The 21,111-nt window shown below is 36.4% G+C and overlaps 1 protein-coding gene across 1 annotated transcript in view; it reads right to left on the bottom strand.

Annotated features, from left to right (window-relative positions):
- The window catches only part of LOC121637208 (kazrin-like), a 113,125-nt gene that overhangs the window by 23,184 nt on the left and 68,830 nt on the right, over positions 1–21,111 (bottom strand). The window contains exon 4 of the mRNA XM_041981212.1: positions 1,336–1,443. Within this exon, the coding sequence (XP_041837146.1) occupies positions 1,336–1,443 (108 nt within the window). The remainder of the gene's footprint in view (positions 1–1,335; positions 1,444–21,111) is intronic.

Here is a 21,111-nt window from a genome sequence, read left to right as displayed (position 1 = left end):
CTCCCTCTCCAACCCTTGAGTCCAGACTTTTCTGCCTGTTAAATATGAAACAACAGTGTATTTATGATTATTTGAAGAAGCCCTGTGATCCAATATTCCATGTTTTTTTTTTAGTTTTTATTTTTGTGTGCAACAGGAAAAAAGTGGGTTAATCATGTCTGTGGATATGAACAAATGGGACATTTCTGACCAAATGCAGCACTTTATAATCCCAAAGTCATAGCTTGTTTCCAAGATACACTGAATTTCAATATGCAGCATTGCTTTTATCCTGACGCCTCCTCAGTCTGAAATTTTCCACCCCTCAGTGTCCTTATTCTCCTGCTTACCTCCCTTGATCACTGTGTCATTAATTTGCTTTGCTCACATTAAAGCCTACTAAACTCTCTTTTTCTGTCCTCCACTCTCATCTCCTGCATTTCTCTCCTTTCAGATGACCTGTCAGTCTGCATTAGCAGTACTGCAGTGTGTTGATAGAGAGTTCAGATGAAGTGGCATGGAAATATTACTTTGAGAGAAGCCCTGCTGAAAAAGCAAAGGAGAGAAGGGATACTGAAGCAGTGATGAGCAGTGACAGAGAAGGAGGAAAATGAGTTTCTTAGGTCACAACTGTTGCTGCTTATGACTGATGGAAATATTGAGAGACTTGTCTGACCATTGATTAGCATACCCTGCCTGCTTCATGAGCTCGAATAGATGAAAAATCTAAATTACAAACACAGCTCAGATTCTGGTAGGATATAAGCATGAGGACAATGCAGAATAATAGCAATTATTATGATGAGAGAAAAAATGACTTAAAGATTAAGCAACAAAACATATGAAATCAATAGACTTCATGATCAATATCTTTTGTGATATGAATACATGCAGTTTACTGTGACTACGGCACAGGAGGAAATGGAAAGAGTCTTTCATCCTGAGCGACACAAGCCTCTTTTAAACATTGTATTTCTCGTACTGATGGCAGTGATTGCTGAACATAAGTGGTCTGGCAGTGATGCAATAATTGCACATTCCAATAAAACCCAAGAGTGATAAACTCCAAACCGGTCTGCAAAGTATAAAGAATTTCTGTAGAAGTCTCATGAGTAATATGATACTTGATGCTGGGAAACAAAACATGTGTAGCTGAGATAAATCAAAGCTTGGCCCTTATGGCCAGGTACCAAGTGCTGTTATCTGATTGTTCTCTCCTGCACAAGCCTTTGCTCCAGTGTTCAGCTCCCAAGCCAAGCTGACAGCTCTGTGTCTTTTTAACCACCAGGATAAATCACCATGCTCATGTCCTGCTGTCACCAAGGCAACCCCTTGTAATTTCGAGTAACAACCTACCTTTGCCTAGCGAGCAGTCTGGAGTGCCAAAGTCCATCAGGCTGGATATCTCTGTTGGATAGCACATGTCTGTTACTACTGTCTTTTGTCTGTGATGCACAGATGAATCTGAAAGAGAGAAAAAAAGTAATGTAACTTCTCTGAATAGCATAAAAGCAATTTGTTTAATAAAGAGTTATCTTGGTCTTAATGTTGATATGAATTTCCAAACTTTGGCAGAGATCTATATATTGACACAGAGATTCTCTTAGGAATGGATTCATGATCAGTTCATTTACAATGTTCAGGTAATAGGGTAATCCTCTGTTCAATTTGTTTTTTAAACAAATATTTAAGACATATGGTATCGTTTATATTGACAGCTGGCACCCATCACTAAGCAACATATATTCAGTATCACAACTGGCTTAGTTTTGATTAAAAATGAGGAAAAATCTTTTAGTAGAGTTTGTTTATGGATTATTCAAGGTGATAGTCACACCTGGTAAATAGTACATAGCAAAATTTCATGTTCCCCCATAGCACTACAACCAGGACTAGAGGGCATGGGGGACCGGTTAGGGGTGTGTGTGTTCCTTTAGTGCCCTTTTGTGCTTCCATGTCCAGATAGTTAATGACACTAATCGAGTCTTCCTGTGAGCTGTCAACTCTGTTCCTTTTTTCTCAACAATTTAGAAAGCATTTCTTAATGTTCCACCTCATGTGTGAAACATGAAATACTTTAAATATAACAGCAATGTAGGAGGCAGCACCCTGTAGGTAGGATGTGGCTTTATACAACAGTAAGTGATAAGAGTTTGTCACTGACTGCAGCTAGGTTTTAGTTTAAAGCAAGTCTTAAGCAATCTTTTAATAGGCTGTTAAAAAACAAATGTGAATTATACTGGTTGCATTTGACTGTACTGAAGTATAAAAATAAACAAACAAAAGTATAAAACAGATACTGCTAGTGGTTGTAATTTAATAGAAGAAGTAGTTGTCCTCACATTATGGTGGACTAGCAACTATGGGGAACATCCAGTTGAAAATGAAGAGAGCTATTCTGGAATTACTTTAAATCCTTGAAATATCTAGGATGTTGTATTATTTTATAGAAGACACCAGTCAGACAAGTAAGTTTTTTGTTTTCTGGCTCAGATGCATTATTTGCCATTTCAGACACAAGTTGCAATTTTTTTCCATTCCTCAAGGCTTCTGTGAAACAGACCAAACCTACCTCTAGCTAGCACATAAACCTTTTAAAGTTTAATTTATTCTACTTCTATTCACTATTTCTTGTTCACAATTTCTAAAAGTGAATCGAAAAATGGCAATGGAGATGTGGGTTTAGGCAAAGGCAAGTGCAAAACACAACATCATAGGACAAATAGGCGAAAACAAAACCAAAGCATGATACTGGTTCACAAAACTCAACAAGAAAAAAATGGTGGCATTTTGTAAAACACAAATTAATTCACATTATTACCAATTTGGGACCCTTTTCAGTGTTTTCTGAAATGTGTTTTTGGTTTTTGTTATGTTTCGCACCTTGAGGTTAGTCATCTTCATATATGAAAATATCAAACTTAAGGGAAAATTCTGATAACTTAGATCTTTTGAAGTCAGAAACATTGGGTTTCTTGTCAGATAATTACGTGACAGTCTCTCCAGAGTGCTTGCTAAATCAGTTTGCTCAATTCAAGTGTTTTCTACATTAACCAGACACCCATTCCATTTGTACTGCAAGTATCTACCCTCAGGTGCCCCCTGAGCTCTTCCATCTGTAAAACCACTCCCCCTCAACAGTGATCTCATTTATTCCCCCTAATCTGTAAATTTCAACAGTTTCAGTTTCACATCTGTATGGTGTTTATCTAGTTCACTGACCTTCCCGACCCCCTCTAGCCCTCCTCCATCCTTCTGACCTGTCAATAACTGTTTAGGTGTTGTTAAGCTGACCTTTTCTTTGGTGTTTAATATGGAGATTGGACAGCAGGCAGGCTCATGCTCGGCTGCTCTAAGACAGCTTTACTTAGCAGGGGATATAACGAGGGGCAGACAGGATGAAGCTGCTGGTAATGAGACAAACAGCAACCTATTACAGCTCTTTATTTAGGGTGTCAGCACTTTAATTTACAGCCAAAAATTTTCTTGTCTCAAATCAAGATATATGTCCTATCTATGCATGTGATTTGTGTTATGATTCAACACCAACATATATAAGCGGTTTAATTGAGCTCCCTTGTGCTTGTGATTAGATATAGTCCACTGTATTTCACAAGGGAGCTTCCTGTATTGTGGTGGCGTCATAAAGTATGTTCGAAGAGTGGTTAGAAAAAGATGAAGATAAGGAAAAGAAGAAGAAGAAGAAGAAGAAGAGGACAAAAACATGTCAAACCCCATTATTCCTGTGTGTGGACCAGAACTTAAAGATAAAAGGTTACGTTAAGGTTAAACAACTGGTTGATTGCAGAAAAGGTCTTCTCACACTTTAACCTACTCTTAAATTAGTAAATTATGTTAATGTAAAACTTTTATTAGATATGGTTGTAAATCTGTTTGATCAAGTCCACAGAAAAATGTTTGCAGTCCAAGTCACAACAGATTTATTTTACATGGTATTTGTGTGAGAGAGAGAAAAAAATCCTGCTGAAATGTCCTTTTTGACCCCAAGCAGAAGAGGAGCACTGTAATTTGTCTTTAACTGACAGCTGAGCCAGTACTCGCTCCTCTCTGAATGACCATCAGTCAAATACATGTAATTCTAATTCATAAGTCGAGGGCTTTCAAATGGAAATCTATCACAGCTGACCTTCAAATGGAATAACTTTAATGTCCCACTCCAGCTGTTGTTAATTCCCATTTCTGTTTTCTGAAGAAATGGACAGTTTGAAGTTTTTGCGATGAAAAAGAAAACTCTTGTGATTAGGGTTTAGATGGGGTTCTTGCTCGGAAGCATTTCTTTATGGGCACACATCCAGGAAGCAAAACCAGGATTAGGAGTTAGAATTGTAGGATTGTAAACCCCATTAATATGTGTCCATTTTTATCATTTGTGACTTGTTCCAGCAGTAATTAAATAACTAAATCATAAGGTTATTTTTTTTTTAAATGAGTTTTAATAAAGACTTGTGGAAAATATAAGCTGACAATATTTCAGAACAATCTCATCTAATATTTTACATTAGATATGTGATACTGTTCTTATATAACTCTATCAGCAAGATGGGGGTAAGGGTAGTTTTACTTGGCTCCATGAGTAAAAATATTTACAGCTTGTGATTTCCAACCTTCTGCATGGCACAGAAATTCTACCTACTGTATAACAGCTAGTTTAATCTGGGACAGAGTGTAGAATGAATTAAGATTGGTTCATGAAGGGATCAGTCTGTGGTGCTCTCAGCCCAGAGAGTATTTTGTTCAGTATAGATGGACAGACATCCTAAAACCTAATAACACGTATCCCTTGACGACACACGTTGTTTGAATGCTGATTGGTTGAACGCTACCTTGAGCTAGGAAAGGTTGACTAAAGTCAACAAAAACAATTTTATAACGGTGAGCATGCAGCACCAAAAACAATAAATACTAAAGAAGCACAAATGAAAAGCTCCAGCAACAGCTGCTCCAGACAACCTTCTTTATTCAACCCTTGATAACAAAGCACATTCTGTGTTTTCCACAGCAGAGCTAAACTCGACTTCCTACAACAAAAACATCAGCACAACTAAAAGAGGCCAGTGTTGCACATATCTCTGCCCCCAAATGGCAGAATAATGCTGTAACATGTATGTTCTAACTCTTACACTGGTACTTTGGATCAAGTTGATTAACTAATTAAATTAATAAATTTGCATCATATTTGCTAAAAAACATAAATGTCCAAATCTCAGAACTACTTTTGACAAGTTAGACATTTCTGAATGAGTATTTGTATAACCTGTTACAAAGAGCATACAATAAGCCACTGAAAAGGGGTTTTATGAAGCAAAATGTGTCTGCATGTGAATCTTTATTTACAAGAGACATATGAACAGGGATCAGTTTGCATTTTGAATCATGAAGTGGGTGCTGCGGAGGGTTTGCTGCCTTTGAGACTCCCAGGACTCTACAGGGCATTTATTGGTCTATATGCTCAGTCATCTTCTGCTCTTGGCAAAACCTGTGATCCTTCAGAAAATGTAAAAGATTTACATGGGTTTTTGCCAGCTGGTAAAGTTATCCACATATCTGCCCAACAAACGAGGATATGGGTAGCTTTTTACTCTTTAGCTGGCAACACATCTCTTTGATAATGTTGCACAAAGTCATTGCCACTAATCGACTGCAGTCCTGAATGGTTCTAGAAACGTTGCCGAGTGGTGGCATATGAGAACAGAAATATCACACCAGACTTTCTGTGCAGATTTTCCACCCTGGCCCCGAGTGAAATGTCCAAAACCAGTTGGCAAGACGATTCTGAATGTCTCAGCAAACATTCAGGAGCATACAGCCACTCTGCACCTTAGTGTGTATCTGCATGTATACTGATGACAGTTTGATTTCCCTGAGGGCTCTCTGAAGGGATACATAAAGTATTTCTATTCTATTCTATTCTATTTTTATTTTGCTTTTCCTTCACTCCCTGCTATTGTGGATATTTACAGATAGACGCAGTACTCCATTGAAACACAGTAAGAGCCCCTATCCATTTTTCAAACTGTGCTGTAATGAAAATACAGTAATTTCCAGAAGATAATTTCTGCCTCATAACAGCTGATCCCTGCACACCCTGCCTCACATTTCTAAGGTGGATAATACCTCTCCAGATAGCTTGCTTGTTCCACCAAGTGTCGTCACTATCCACCTGCTAACTTCTTTTTGTAGCTTGTTATCTCATTTGCTCACAGTGCATGCGAACTAACTGTACAAGCAAGTAGTCATGAATACATATATATAAATATATATCTATAGTACACATCTTGATATTGTTCATGACTGAAAAATCACGTTATTGGTAACATTAATCAGGATGTATGTATATGTTTTGGAGCATATTTGTACAAAAAGACCAAGTCTCTGCCACAGAAGACGCTGCTCCTGATCTACCTGACACATTGTTTGTGGTCCATGCTTTTCACTTAATACTTGTCATACTTGTTAACATCATTTTGAGACATCTTTATCTAATGCCTGTCTGGTAGCTAATTTAGTGCATGTGTTTGGTAGCATTAAACATGAAGGTATGTAAACCTTTAGCAGCCCATATAAAGTCACAACCATTTACATTATGGCTCCCTCTTGTCCTGAGTCAGCACAAGCATTATCAGGACTCTGAAACCCTGAAATTAAGGCAGCTAAATTTCTAACGATATCATTTACACTTGTGCATTTTTTACTGTTAACATTTCTTAATTATATAATTTCCGTGACTTAAAAGGAAAAGCTGATTTCAGTCAAAATAGGTAAACATTGAAGCCACATTTACCTATCCACAATGCTGTATATATTTTAGTTAATTTATGCTACTTTTGTTGTTGTTGTTTTAGTTGTTTAATAGTTTAATTACCTTATTTTATTGTTTTCTTTTATTTATTTAATACATTGCTGTCATGCACTTTATTTATTTTAGTTGAATCTTAGTTTGTAAAGCACTTAGGGCACCATGAAATTGTTGGAAATGTGCTACAGAAATAAATTGGACCTTTACTTTTACCTTTTCTAATCCTTTTTGTCCCTACATTTTTAAATGCACATTTTTAAACTTGTAATTGAAACTCAGAGATGTCAATAGATGTAACTTGCCACTGTAGTAACAGCTATACTCTATTCTATTCTATTCTATTCTACGGTCATTTACTCAAAAGGTGAGTGACAGGACGATGTTAAACAAACCAATTTGAAAAACATTTTGACAGATTTTATGGAAATAAGTTCTCCATCTACAAAGTTGGATTGTCAAGGAAAGGTCTACTCAAAGATATGCACAACACTAAACTAAAACATCAAACGTAAATTGCTCTGTTTTGGTTGATGCAACATATTTTCTTAAAAATGGAAAACACATTTAATTTGTTACAAAGCTTGAACATTGTGCTGTTGCAAGGAAAAGCATATTATTTCTGATGAACTGAAGTTTTGAATCAGAAACTTAAAAGACATCCTTGCAAATGTCATGGGAAAAAACAACCTTCGAAGGACAGTAAGAGAAAACACTGACTAGTTATTAATGAGGATTTGTAGGGTGTTTACCTACAGAAACACTCAAAAGTTGGTGGTAGGAATTCTTACCAATACATGAAATATGTAGCTATCACTCAGGATTCAGCCAATGTGTATGGGTAATGACATTGGAAAGGAGACAAATACTCAGCAGGACTGGGTTTTCAAAGGAAGATATAAGACAACTGTCAGGTGTGCAGACAGCTCATCTGTGCCCACTGTCAGCCAATCTTTAATTATGCTGGCAGTCAGTTCATCATGCAGAGCACAGATTCATTCCTGAATCAGTCATTGCACCAAACGAGGACAAGTGAGATATCTGTGGATTCATAGTGGCCTGAAATGGAGTTAGTAACAGCCCTACATATGATGCATCATTATTTATAGTATAAACATGTCTAAACACTACCTACAATAATCTACAATGACTGGATGTGGATAAGAGACAATGTAGTAATATATTGTTTCTACAGATTCTCAAACACAGAGAGAGTTTTAATATATTTTAGAACAGGTGAGTCTCTTGATCAATGCCAATTAGAGGTTTGCTTGTTAATTTCTTTTTTTTTTGCTTTTTGCACATGAACTCACCAAAGAGAATTGACTTAAAGAGCATTTTATAACTGTACTGATGATCTAAATGCACTGGGATCAAAGAAAAAGACTTTGAAATGATGGAGTTTAGATGTTTTTTGGGGTTAAATTGACTTATATTCCCATTATGTGAAGCACTGAAAAATGCAACTTTTTTCCGTAGTGCACAGTAATTATCTCCCACTGGCATAGCAATAACCAGCATTCAAAATTCAATTATTTCCTCTCATGCAGTTAAACTTACGCAACATAATGTGAGAAGAATCTGTAACAGTATTTAAATTAAATTTCACAGACATGCAAATGGTGAATTAATTAACAAAGCTAAGTGACGTGAAAACTTGGGGGTTTCTAACCCGTGATACAAGACTGAGGCAGGAAACCTCTGCCTGGTTGCATAAGACGGCAGAGTTTAGTTCATTTGATATATTCAATGTGTGAATATTTCACAAGGGAGATTGCTCATTCCTGACCTCAACACTTGAAGGTCTCTCTTGTTATTACCAGGCACAGAAACATGGAGAGCAGCCAAATTCCAGTGTGCAGAACATTGATGCTACCATAGCTCTGCGCGTTTCCACAGTTAGGTGTCATTAACAGCCTCAGACACAGACAGCATAAAGATAAAGTGAATTAAATCTCTTTTATTAGACAGACTAAAAATCAGAAAACTGAACAAAAATACTGAAAACGATAAAGAATTCACTAAATCTGCCAGCAAACATGTCAAATAGCATTTTAACAACAGCGGTTCAATACGCTGTGGAGGAAAGTTTGCTTAGTATTCAACACTGTTTTTACATTATAAGAAAAGCAACATAAAGAAATCTCCCTGGGGGAAATACTGAAAATGGAACTTCCTTCTATATAATGAAGACTCAGCTATGACAAAGCTATCATTCAACACAAACATGCATCAAAAACACTGCAGAAAAACGAGATTCTTCTAACATTTTTACTCAGGCTGGAGCTGAAAACGTACTATTAATCTGTGTGTGTTTATAATAATCTGTGATATGGTGAATCAATACTATAGCATCATATAATATAGACCTGAAAGGCTGCTTCAAGGCTAGTTTGATCCATAGCTCCTGGATGCGGTGTTGTCATTAAGAGCATGGCAGCTGCCTTCCCTGAGCAACCATGAGCAAAATAAAAAAAAAAGCCCTATAGGGACTTATCCATTACATCAATGAGGATAAATTGCTTGAGGAAGAACAGTGTCCAGGGTTACTGTTGTTATGGCTGGTGCTGCTCAACATAGACATCTACACGTATGTTCCATTTATTTAGCTCTAATGATGACCGAATGGAAGGATTTAAAAAAAGCAGCATGTAGAGAAAAGGAGCATGATGAGATTTAAATCTAAACCTTAAAAAATACATTTCAGTGGTACTGAACTGTAGCTACAAGGTTTGAGAATATAATCTATGGGATAACATCTTTTTTAAAAGTTATTTAGTAATTATTACTTTTTTATTTTAAAGTCTGTTAGGACATTATGTCCATAGCTATGATAAAACTGAATTAGTTTAGTTATCAATTAACTCTATCTGATAAACAGTCTGCATTATGGAATGTGAGAATATTATTTCTGTCTAGATTGAGAGTAAAATTTAAAAAGTTTTAAATCCCATTCATCATATTTTCAGTAATATAATTTGATTTGTTTGAAATTTGATGTATGCCACATACAGCGTATTACTTTAGCAAAACGTACACCACAAGGAGCTTTTACTGTTGACAAACAAAATCTGACAATTTCCATATGTGCTGAGTTTCCTGTGCTTTTAAGCATGTTTAGCTGCTTAAAAACATATTTCTATTTCATGTTAACATACTGAGATTCATCATGTCGGCATGGCAACATGTTCACCAATAATAGATTTTTTACAACTAGAAAGAACCGAGACCTTAAGCATTTTCTGAGGAGGACCTCATCAGATGACAGTGAGTTCCAACCTGACACATAGTTCTAATGTGTAGAACGTCTAATATACTAGAAAAAATGCTTGAAGCAAAAATAGCATGCTTAAAATGCCCACATTTCATCTATGGTTATACTCCATGAGCTTTAACACTGAATAAGCAATTGAAAAGATATTTATTCAAGTGTCTCTTACATCAGATCAAAACAATACAAGCATTTTAGTACTCGGTCCTGTGATTAGGCTCCACTATAGCATGCTGTTACGTGGTAACCAAAACAGCTTCAGGGCTCATGAGAGCTGAAACTGTCTCAGTCCATTATTCAAAACAATACCATCAGGAAAACAAGGTTATGGGATGATGCCTCCCCTTGGAGTCACTATGGGATGATACACTGACTGATATGATCATCCACTCTTACTGATGAATAATCACAGTGGGACCGGACTGCCAAACTGGAACTGCAGGAGACTAAAGCTTAATGACAAATGGTCTATGTATAGTGATTAAAAAAAGAGAGGAAAGAAAAAATAACATCACGTTTCAGTCTGGCAATGTTATACATAGATGTCAGCATAGGACAGATGAAGGACAGTCTGTTAAACATTTAGACTCATTATCATTGTACTTCAGTGAAAATGTGGAAACCATCATGGCCTGGATGATAAATTTGTCTGTAACCCTGTTGGATTAGGTACTGTCAGCACAACACTATTTAATCTAACAGAGCCTTGTAGAAGAGCTGCAGAGTCCAGCTGGATTAGCCGGTCTGGCATGGGTCTGTCTTCTTCTACCATGTCAGTGAAAACTAATACCAATACCAATCATTTTGATCTGGTTGTTTTATATGATTTAATTACACTTTTATGATGATTTTTGTACACCCTTGTAATTATGTCTTAACATGATTTTTTTTTCTTTTTATGTTATTTTATGTGAAACTTGCTGAATTGCTTTATGAAATTCACACACCATACAAATGAACTTACCTACCTGGTCATCTTATTCATATGGCATCTCAGCAACCTCAATTATGCTACATTATATTTAATTTACATATGAAAAACATAATATATCTTAACAAAAGGATCAAATTATATGAGCATGTACACACACACACATACACACACTCACACACACATTATACTGTATAAAGCTCATCTGCTTGCTTCTTTGAGCCACAGCTGGTCACTGCAGAACATCATGTGCCCTGTTATGACCGAAAGGCTTTGTTGGACTTGTAAAGCTTGATGAGGATGGCTTTAAACTGAAGATTAAGCAGTAAAATCTGCCTGGAAGAAATCCTGCATTGAAACAACAAGACCAATTCTAAAACTTCTTGTGTTAATACTTTTTCTGCCTTTTGTAAAAAGCTGTAATGGCCGCAATCCAAACTCTGCTCATGAACATTTGGAAAATATGACATCTATTGCTGACTGTTATATTTGTACAGATCTGTGAATTGATGGACATTTTCCTGTCACACCCATGCCTGTTGCTGCTGCAGGATCCAAACAGGATGTCTTTCTCTTTGGAAAGCAGACCAGGGACAGATGACAGACAAGCATCATCTGTCTCCTTCTTAAAAACAGAGATTTTGGAGTGAATGACTGAGGAAAAAAAAAAGCTATATATCTAAAGCTTAGCTATATTTTTCATCTCTACGTGTCTCAAAAGGAATATTAGGAGTTTCCAAGAAAAAGGAAATGACTCCAAAAACATGATAATTTAAGCCTGAAAGGCTCCAGTGGGAGCACAGAGCACCTTCTCCAGGGGAAACCATCACCACTCATCAAGCTGAATAATACAACACAGCAGCACAGCCCTTGCAGCCAGTGGTGGGTGTACCACACACAGAAAAGAGATTTTCCATTGAGGCTGCTACAGTATAGCAGCAAACAAGTGTGTTATACATAGCTCAAAGTGCTGACCAAGACAGAAGCTTGGTAAAGGTGTGAATAATAGAACTGATACTAACGTGCTCACTGGGCCCAGACAAGCCAGCCATTGATGAGAGGATAGATTTCACCCCTGCTGGAACACACACTGTCAGCTCTGCCAGCCAACATAATGTCTTCAAACAGAATTGAACATAAACTCTGATGTACAACATCTCAGCACAGAACAACTTAGCTCAAACCCAGGGACTGCATCTTTGCTGGAGCAAAAACTGACTGTCAAAACTCAGACAAGTATGTTTTATTCATTTGAAAAATACTCAATTATGGTATAACATACCTTTCTCTTGTTTTAAACAAGGCGCCCCTGCTGCAGTTTCCATGGCAGTCTATTATAGCTCTAATTGCAGGAGAAAAGTTTAGAGAACATGAAGTCGTGCTGTGAGCCTGACATCAGGCGAAGTAACAAAAACACATCAAGTGTTTTTCTATTACTATGAAAGCAGCAACTAAGCAATTACACAAATTTGTTTTGTTCTTGTAGAAATCCTCAAACTGGTAAATGCACTATTTACCAGGAGTCTAACAAATGACAAAAAGTCTAATTGTAAAAAGGAAATTCTTTAATATGGCTAAAATCAAACTGTTTTCTGTAAAATAATTCATTTCCAGGTAAAAATGACAAGTTAATATGTAAAAGTAGTAAAAAGTTACAAAATTGTATTTCTACTCATTCAAGCAGGTAATACTGGCCATACGCATGATACATACATACATTTCCCAAGTTAAAGACTCCCTTTGTAAACAACAAAACTGCAAAAACAATGAATAAATCAAGCCATCTGTCAGAAAAAGAAATGCATACACAGCTGAAGAGCAAACCAAACAATCTCATTTCATCCAGCACTCATGCACATTCTTGGAGGAGGAAATCTTGCACAATGTCCGTGTCCGACAACACATTATCTTCCGACATTACGCAACTTCTTTGGCTTGGTTTTAAATTCCTGTTTATAGCTCTTTAGATAACACAGAAGAACCCTAAGTGAAAATGCAGGATTGGACATTATGACCTTTAAAAAGTACCCTAAAAATAAAAAAGAATACAAACAGAAACTCAAGCATACAGTGGAAAAATCTTTGACTAAATTTAACTGGGATTGAGAGCAGGGAATTTTCTTAATACGCACATTTGAATGGGATCTTATAAACCAGATGAAGATGAAAAAAAAAAATCTAAAAATATTCTAAATAATCAAAATTGCAATAATTAACACATAATGCATCATATTTGATACATACAGTTTCTGAAACATAATGCATTATTATATGGTTGATTGTTTTTTTGTTTTTTTGTTTTTTTTGCTAAAAATTCTGCTCTATATAATCTGATACTTGTTTTCTGTTGCCTGGTGGATATGTTTTGCACTACAATAATTCTGACATGTCACATTGGTACACAGATTATTCTCCATCTTTTTTTTTTTTTTGCATTATGTTTGAGGACCAAAGAAGAACTTCAGATAAAAAAAATAAATATAATTGTCCGCCCTTTATGTAGTTTGGTCAGGCATTAACAGGTTAAAGCAATTAAAGCCTCATGATTTACCGAAGAAGAAGAAAAAAGAAAAAAATGAGAGTGGAAAATACAAATTGAAAACTCCTTCTAGAGTTGTATTCCACTGGTGTGGTGATGGATTACTCTCCATGGAGGTGCGTTTTACTGTAATGGTAAAGAAACTCAACAAATGAAAAATGACTCAGTAAGCTGTCCACAGCATAACTAGCACTCACAGCTAGAGTTACAATAGATGATAAAGTCTTTAAGGTCACTGCCTTCTTGCAACGCCTTATGGTTCAATAAGAACCTGAATCAGCTTTTCGCTCAGTGGTATGCATCACTCAGAATGACTAATGTCTCAGCCCAGGCCCGTTCAAGATAGGAACTGACCACTTACTTCTGTCCTACTGCATCAAAGAACAGCAAAGACATGGGATGAGTTCCTAAACAGCAGAGCATCTACAATTAAAACCCAACCGCCCTCTCTTTTCTGTCAGCACTGCAGTACATGAGACTGTAATTAGTTGGATGACAGAGGATGTGCTAATTAGCATCACTGCCAAGCTTTACAACTTAACCACAGCTCCTCATACACAAGTCATAAGCTCTTCACAAACTAGGTGTCATCTCTTAGCAACATACTTCACACATCTACCAATTACTAAGTATCTCTACACCTGCAGATACTGTGTAATTTATGTTGGCTTCTTGTCTGATGTAGAGTTAAAAGAAATGCTCATTTTGTTTTAAACATCTCCCACGTATATTAAATTAATAGTATATTAAATTAATATTCTATGCTAGATGTCATAGTTTGATGTAATAACTATAATTTCATAAAAAAAAACCCACAATGCTAAGTTTGTATTGTTTATAAAAGAACTGGGTGCAAATATGTTGTTGCACAAAGTGAAATGTTATTGTTTGGTAATTGCTGCAATTATTCTCAGGCAAATGTAAACATATTTTGTTACAGCCGAGGTTAAAGCAACTTTGTCAGTGACAGTAAGAGGAGAAATAGCTTTCCAGCACTTAAAGCACCAATGTAGCTGAAGAGAGAGGATGAAATGGCCAGAAATACATACTGGCACCAGAAACTTTACATTCTACAGAGGATGGATGTTCATTTAAAGAAGGAAGCCAGTGTTGAGATGACATAAACCTTCATTTCAGCTTAAGACTCCAGACGCTGTAAAAATGTGTCTGTTTGCTTTAAAGTCTATTAGAAATGTGGCATCTGTAAACTTATTCGACTGCAAATTTCGCATCTCATTTGATACTTCATAGTATTCATTTTGTGGATTATTTTCCTACTTACTGTCAGAATAAATATAAAAAAATGAATTTTTTTAAAGAGTCAGGCTAAAAGCAGGATGCTAGATCATGATTGGTTCTCAGTCAGATCTGCTTTAAGGCTGTCCAAAAAGCTCCAAAAACTAATGGAAAGTGTTAGATATTATGTTTATAAAGTCTAAGATCTGCACTTAATAAAATTTGAGTTTTTGTGTCTTGTTAAAATGCCACATGGATAAACATGAACTATTCCCAGTTTGCTCACTTACCCTAACTGGTTTTAACATCCAACTTAATTAACACAGAACACCTATGTATCATGTATAAAACATATGGATCATATGGATCATATCTCCTATATGACATGCATAAAGCCTCAAAAGTTAAAAACAAATAAAATGCTAAAAGATTTGCTGTCATTGGCAGTTTTTTTTTTTGTTGTTGTTTTTTTTTTTCATGTCACATTTCTGTAAAATGTCAAGCCATTTTTTTAATAAGCAAGGCACCATGTACAGTCCAAAGAAATCTACCTGATGAAAAGGTCAAACAAAGAAAAGCAGCCGAAACAAAGAAAGAACAAGTAAAATGTAGCGACCAAAAAACACAGCCCAAAAAGTCCAAATCCCTACACCACAGGAACTTAGCTGCGAACACCAAAAATGTAAAAATATATTGAAAGAGAGTGGCAAGAAAGCTTTAAAAATGGGTTCATTGTGCAAAGACAATAAGAGGAATTCCATACCTCTCCAAGGACTCAAAACAAACAAGCAAACAAAAATAAGATAAGCAAACACCAAATATCTAAAATAAAAATTTTCCTGGCAGAGTGAAAATGAACACAATACCAGAAATCTGTTCTAAAGTGAGCTGATATTATAATTTAAAGCATCTAAATTACTTTATTGACTGCAGCGGGGTGAACAGGCTGTAGATGGGGTGGGTTTTGGTGTTTCTGTAGATGTTCTGCATTATTTTAACCACTCGCTGCAAAACCCTCCTAATTTTATTTGTCTTATTAGTGCATGTAGTCTGGTCATCTAAAGTAATTTTCCAGGTGTGTGCAGCACCTATAGAAATCTATTGAGTGCAAAAATAAGTGAAAACACATGTTGACAGCAATGACTTCTCTGCATTACATGGAGCTTTATTATTTATTATGGTTGCTATAAAGAGCCTATTTTGTTTTATCATTGCACAATAATGCCTTACAATAATAATAATGGTTTAACTCTGCTACAACAATAACATTAATAAGGACAAATACTTTTTTTTTCAGAAATTTTGTGTTTTCCTCAATCTACTGGACTGCCTATGTCTTTGTATCAGACTACTGATACCAAGAAGAAAATCCTAAGATATTTACCAGGTGTCTTTAATATACCACCATTGTGATTCTCCTCTCTTTATAGTGCTTGAGTCACATACTCTGCAGTAAACATCATACCTTTTGTTGTAAAACATCAATATCAGTGGGGCTGCAGAGAAGGAAAGATGCCAGTCTGCCCCAGGGCAGCTGTGGGTGCACTTGCAGCTTACCATCACCAAGTATGAGGGAAGAGTGGATGAATAATAGATACAATGTAAAGTGCTTTGGGTGCCAAGAAAAGCTATATAAATCTAATCCATTATTATTATTATTATTATTATTATTATTATTATTATTATTATAGTTTCAGGTTAGCCAACATAATTTAGCCAGTAACAACCTGAAAATGTTGATGAAGATTCAAACAGTCGTAATTGTGGAATGGCCCTTTAAGAACACTTTGGTTGTCCATTAATAATGATGTCATCAAACTGCAGCCAGCAGATCGGAATGCACTCTAATGGATGATGGATGGACATAGTAAGAATAATATCTGCTCATACATTTTTCAACCTCACTGTGACATATGAGTTGTGTAGCTTCTGTTTTGTCCATGTCTGATAAAACAGTAGCCGTCCAACCGGGCTTTATAAGGTTGATGAACGTTTTATTAAAGAAGAAGCCCTGTGATAGCCCCAGTACCAGTGTGTTTGTGAGTTTGTCAGCTTTTACTTTATATGTCTACTGTGCTAGTTTTCGCCATCACACATGACCTGTATTTGTTACAAGACGGTGAAGGTCAATATTTCCCATTTAGTGGAATGTGATGTGTAAAGCAGACATGTGCAACTGCAAAAGATTTTTTTTTACAGAAAGAACATAAGTTCTGAATATATTGCAAAAACACTTTTACCAGTGACAAAGCAACTTTACATTGATGTGAAACACTTTTATAAGTTTAGGAAATTACAAAGAAATGACCCGGTTGGTATTTCAAGAAAATCTGTGGCCAATCAGAGTCTGTCACAGCTTCTAATGGGTCACAGATTTTGGTGAAACACCAATCTTTGTAATTGTGTTTCTGTAAACTTAAGTATTTCATAACGATGTAAAGTTGCTTTGTTGTTGGTAAAAGTGTTTCAACAATGTATTCAGAACAGTGTTTTGCAGTTGCACATGTAAGTTTGCATCAAGGATTGTAAAAGTGTTTCACGTTTTGTACAGTGTTTTTTTTCTGAAATGTAAAATTGTTTAGTCCTAGGTAAGTGTTTTGGCATTGTAGTTTTGTTTTGTATGTGTAAACATGGTTTCTATTGTGAAATAGTTTTCACTTGATGTAATATTGTTTTGTACTTCCCAGCCATCGTAGTACAGCCCTGTTTACACAGTGTTTCCACGCAAAATGCAAATATTTTTCCTCTGCCTTTTTGAAAGAAAAATAAAGAACACACAACAGCGGAATGAAAGCTATGTTCGTGAAGAGAAAATGCAGACCAGAAATGATGTAGTGCCCATGCCAGGCCTCTAGTGGGCAGTGAAACTGCAACAACACACCCAGGTGTCCAAACCATCCTCATAAGACCACAAAACACAACACAACAACAGAAACGTCACATGTCAACCGCTAGTTATCTGACGCATGTAACCACTGTGTCTTTACTGACGGCATAAATACGCTACAAGAAACAGGTTTTGCTTTAACAGACCAAATAAATTAAAGCGATGACACGGAGGTCCGCCATTGTCGTTGTGCTTTTCGCGAGTTAAGCAGGGTGCAAGTGCAACACGTCTTAAGTTGCCAAAAGATCCCACTTCAGTTCTTGCGTTGTGAGAAAATTTCACCCTGGAGGACGTTGTCAAATCTTTGTGGTTTTATCCACCCAAAACTCAAAACACCCAGAACACAAAAAAACTTTAGCGTTTTACTGTCTCAGCTTTGTGGTGTAAATGTACCCTGTTTCCATTTAAAGTGGTATTATAGTTTAATGATAATGCTGTATTTTGTATCCTCACTTTGTTTTTTGCCAGAACTCATGCTGCATTTAAAGGATGTACATTTCTCCACCTTCAGCTATCAAAGCAACTGACCTTCTGTGTGATACCGTATGTTAAAAGAGCAGATGATGACCCACTAGCTTAGTGGTCCACTGAGTGATTGATGTCATCTCATTAGCTGTATTGCTGAGAGCGACACAGGCTCTCTTTCTCCGTATGTCAGTGTGTACAGTCTTCATCTGGCCTGCCGTTCACATGTCGCCTCCAGCGCTGCAGTTGTGCAGTGATTCCAACAGCCTCTCCACCCTTTCACCGCCCTCCCTTCCTGCATCAATCAGCCTCTTCTCCAAGTTTTTAAACCCCCCAAATCCCACAACTCATCTACTTCTTTTTCTCAACAGATTTTTTATTTTTCCTCATGATTATTAAGATTCCTCTCCTGTCTCTGTGCTGTAATTTCCGCAGTGACAGATATTCCCTCTCATTCTGCCACAGTCGCTTCCTCCACCAGCTCTCTCTGTTTGGCTCTGCCTCACCGATCAGCATTTGTTCGATCCACTGAGGCTTTTTCCCGGGAGAGTAGCTGCGGTAATAAGAGCAGAGGGGTTCTGTGGAGCATACAGCTTGCCCCCTGCAGGGCAGACTGCTGCAAGGAGCCATGAAGTCAGGGGTACATGCACGTTATGAAACAGTAAACGCAGTGAGAGTGAGACTAACTTTTTGAAAGATCTAGACCACTGTACACAATGCAGAGTGTCAACATGGCAAAATTATTGCCCTGGTTGTTGTGTCTCCTTGGGGCACTGCAGTCTCAAGAGACAGTGCAGAGTTGACTAGAGCTCTTCATAAGTTTCTACTTCCTCCACATTGTTGTCTGATTAATTAATGGCTCAGATTCTCACTTTGCTTCCTTTGGCTCCATTTTTCTGGAGGCAGACCTCCCAAGACACTCCTCACCAGCTGGCCAACTCAGTCTATTTCATTTTAAAGAGCTAAAGAAAGCTGCCTTTTCCAAACCGGAGAACAACCTAGCATGAAAATGAACATCTGAAGGAAGGCATGCTTTCTCTTGTATGGAAATGAGATACTTTAGCATTCAGACAGGAACATGTGTCCAAAAAGCTTACAGAAAATTTTAGTTTTATCTAATTTGAAAAAATATAAAAACATTATAATTTATGGATCATTTGTGTTTTTCAAAATATGGTACAATTCAGCCTTTATTTACACTCAGGATGAAACAACTAACAATAGCTCTCTTATACTGTCTGAATTTACAAAATATTTCAGACTACTACTAAAACAAAAAGGAGAAACTAGGGACAGAAAAGTGTATTAATGTACGTTAATATGAGAAAAAGAGTCGTATTCATCCTGTTGTATATTGCGAATCATTTGGCATTAAGTTTTGCAGAAAGAGTTGCAGCAGGATCTTTGAGTGTTTGCTTAGCTATTGTTATTAATAACTATTTCTTAATATTTACTTTATTCCTTTAATTTGACTGATTTAATTTTCAAAAATGTAATATTGATATGCAATTATCAAGTCCTGTTTCAATACCCCCAGTGTTTGTAATTCAATTTGTGAGGAAAAAAGGGGGGGGAAATTCCTTTGAACATTTGATTTGCTTCACAAACACAAACATTTTGTTGACCTTCTACTCTTGTCAAAGTTTGCTTTGAGAAACAAAACCAACACTTTACATCCCAGGAAACCCTAAACCTTTTATTTGTTTGTTGTTATTTTTTATGATGATGCATTTCCTATAGTTATGTATTCCTTTGTGATTTTTTTTTTTTTTTGCCTATTTTTGTATCTGATTACACAGGCTACCATTTCAAAGGCTCCAAATAACCAGAGAAAACATTTAAAAAGACCAAAAAAAAAAAAGAAAAGAAAATCTGTCTCTTCAAACATTTCTTGCATTAGAGTTGTTGTGTTAACTGGGATGAAGCATGGTAGTTAATGAAAATGTTACATTATTCATATTTTTGAATGTGTGACAATATCAGATGACAAAGAGCGACGTGGTGATTTGGCACTTGCAATCAAATTTGTCACACTCAAAGAAAAATTGTCACTTTTGCTCAAATAAATGCCCTTAAGTGATTAATAAATCAATAACCTGTTTATCTTCTGACAGTTAGAGGAACAGTAATATTTTTACTTCTTGTACCTTGATTTGACTTTTGTTCTAAATTGCTGCTAAAAGTAAATTGAGATGAAAATGCCATATGACGTAGGTTTTCCCAGTTTGCATCACCGAAGCTCTTCTCACACGTCAACTCCACTTGAGGCTTTTTCCTGATATTGATGTAAATGATCATAATTGTATGCTGGCAACATCGAAACAAGTGGGAGAAACATCACATCCTTTTTGCTTCTTGGCATCCCCTTCAAACATTGTTGCTAAGCAACAGTGGACCTGGCAACCTTTGATTTAAATGTTAATCCTCTCTTAAGAAAATGTTAAACAAAGTCTAAGAAAATAGACCCTCTAAATTATTTGGCATGAGTGATGATTAGAGAGAGAGAGAGTGAGAAAGAGAGAGAGAGAAGAAAGCCATGAAACGATTGATGTTGGAAATTTAAAAAACAAAAATCTTCATATATCCTGTTCAGAAACGTCAGAGTCACCACACACAACTTCCAGCTCTTATTAAGTGGCACGAGCACTCTGAGCTCACAACTGCTGTCTGGATTGCTAAACTGTAGAAGTCAGAGCTGGTAAACCAAGATTACTCTTTTAACTTTAACAGAATGTTAATGCATTCACATACTAGTAACATTTTTCATCGTGTTTCCAGGAACTGCTGTTGCACAATATCCCTTGGTTGTATTAAGATTATTTATTTCAGAATCCCCTTTTGGGCAAAAGATGCAAACTCATGAAAAAATAACACGTAAGTAAAGCAAACTGACTTTTAACTAGTAGTTTCCCATTAGCTGGTTTCTGGCTTGATTATTAAGAGGATTCAGAGAAAAAAATTTATAAAAATCTGGTCAACTTATTCATGA

Source organism: Melanotaenia boesemani, chromosome 3 (assembly GCF_017639745.1).
Source record: "Melanotaenia boesemani isolate fMelBoe1 chromosome 3, fMelBoe1.pri, whole genome shotgun sequence".
NCBI classification, from domain to species: domain Eukaryota; kingdom Metazoa; phylum Chordata; class Actinopteri; order Atheriniformes; family Melanotaeniidae; genus Melanotaenia; species Melanotaenia boesemani.
Note: the sequence above shows the minus strand (reverse complement) of the source record. Positions and strands in the feature narration are given on the sequence as shown.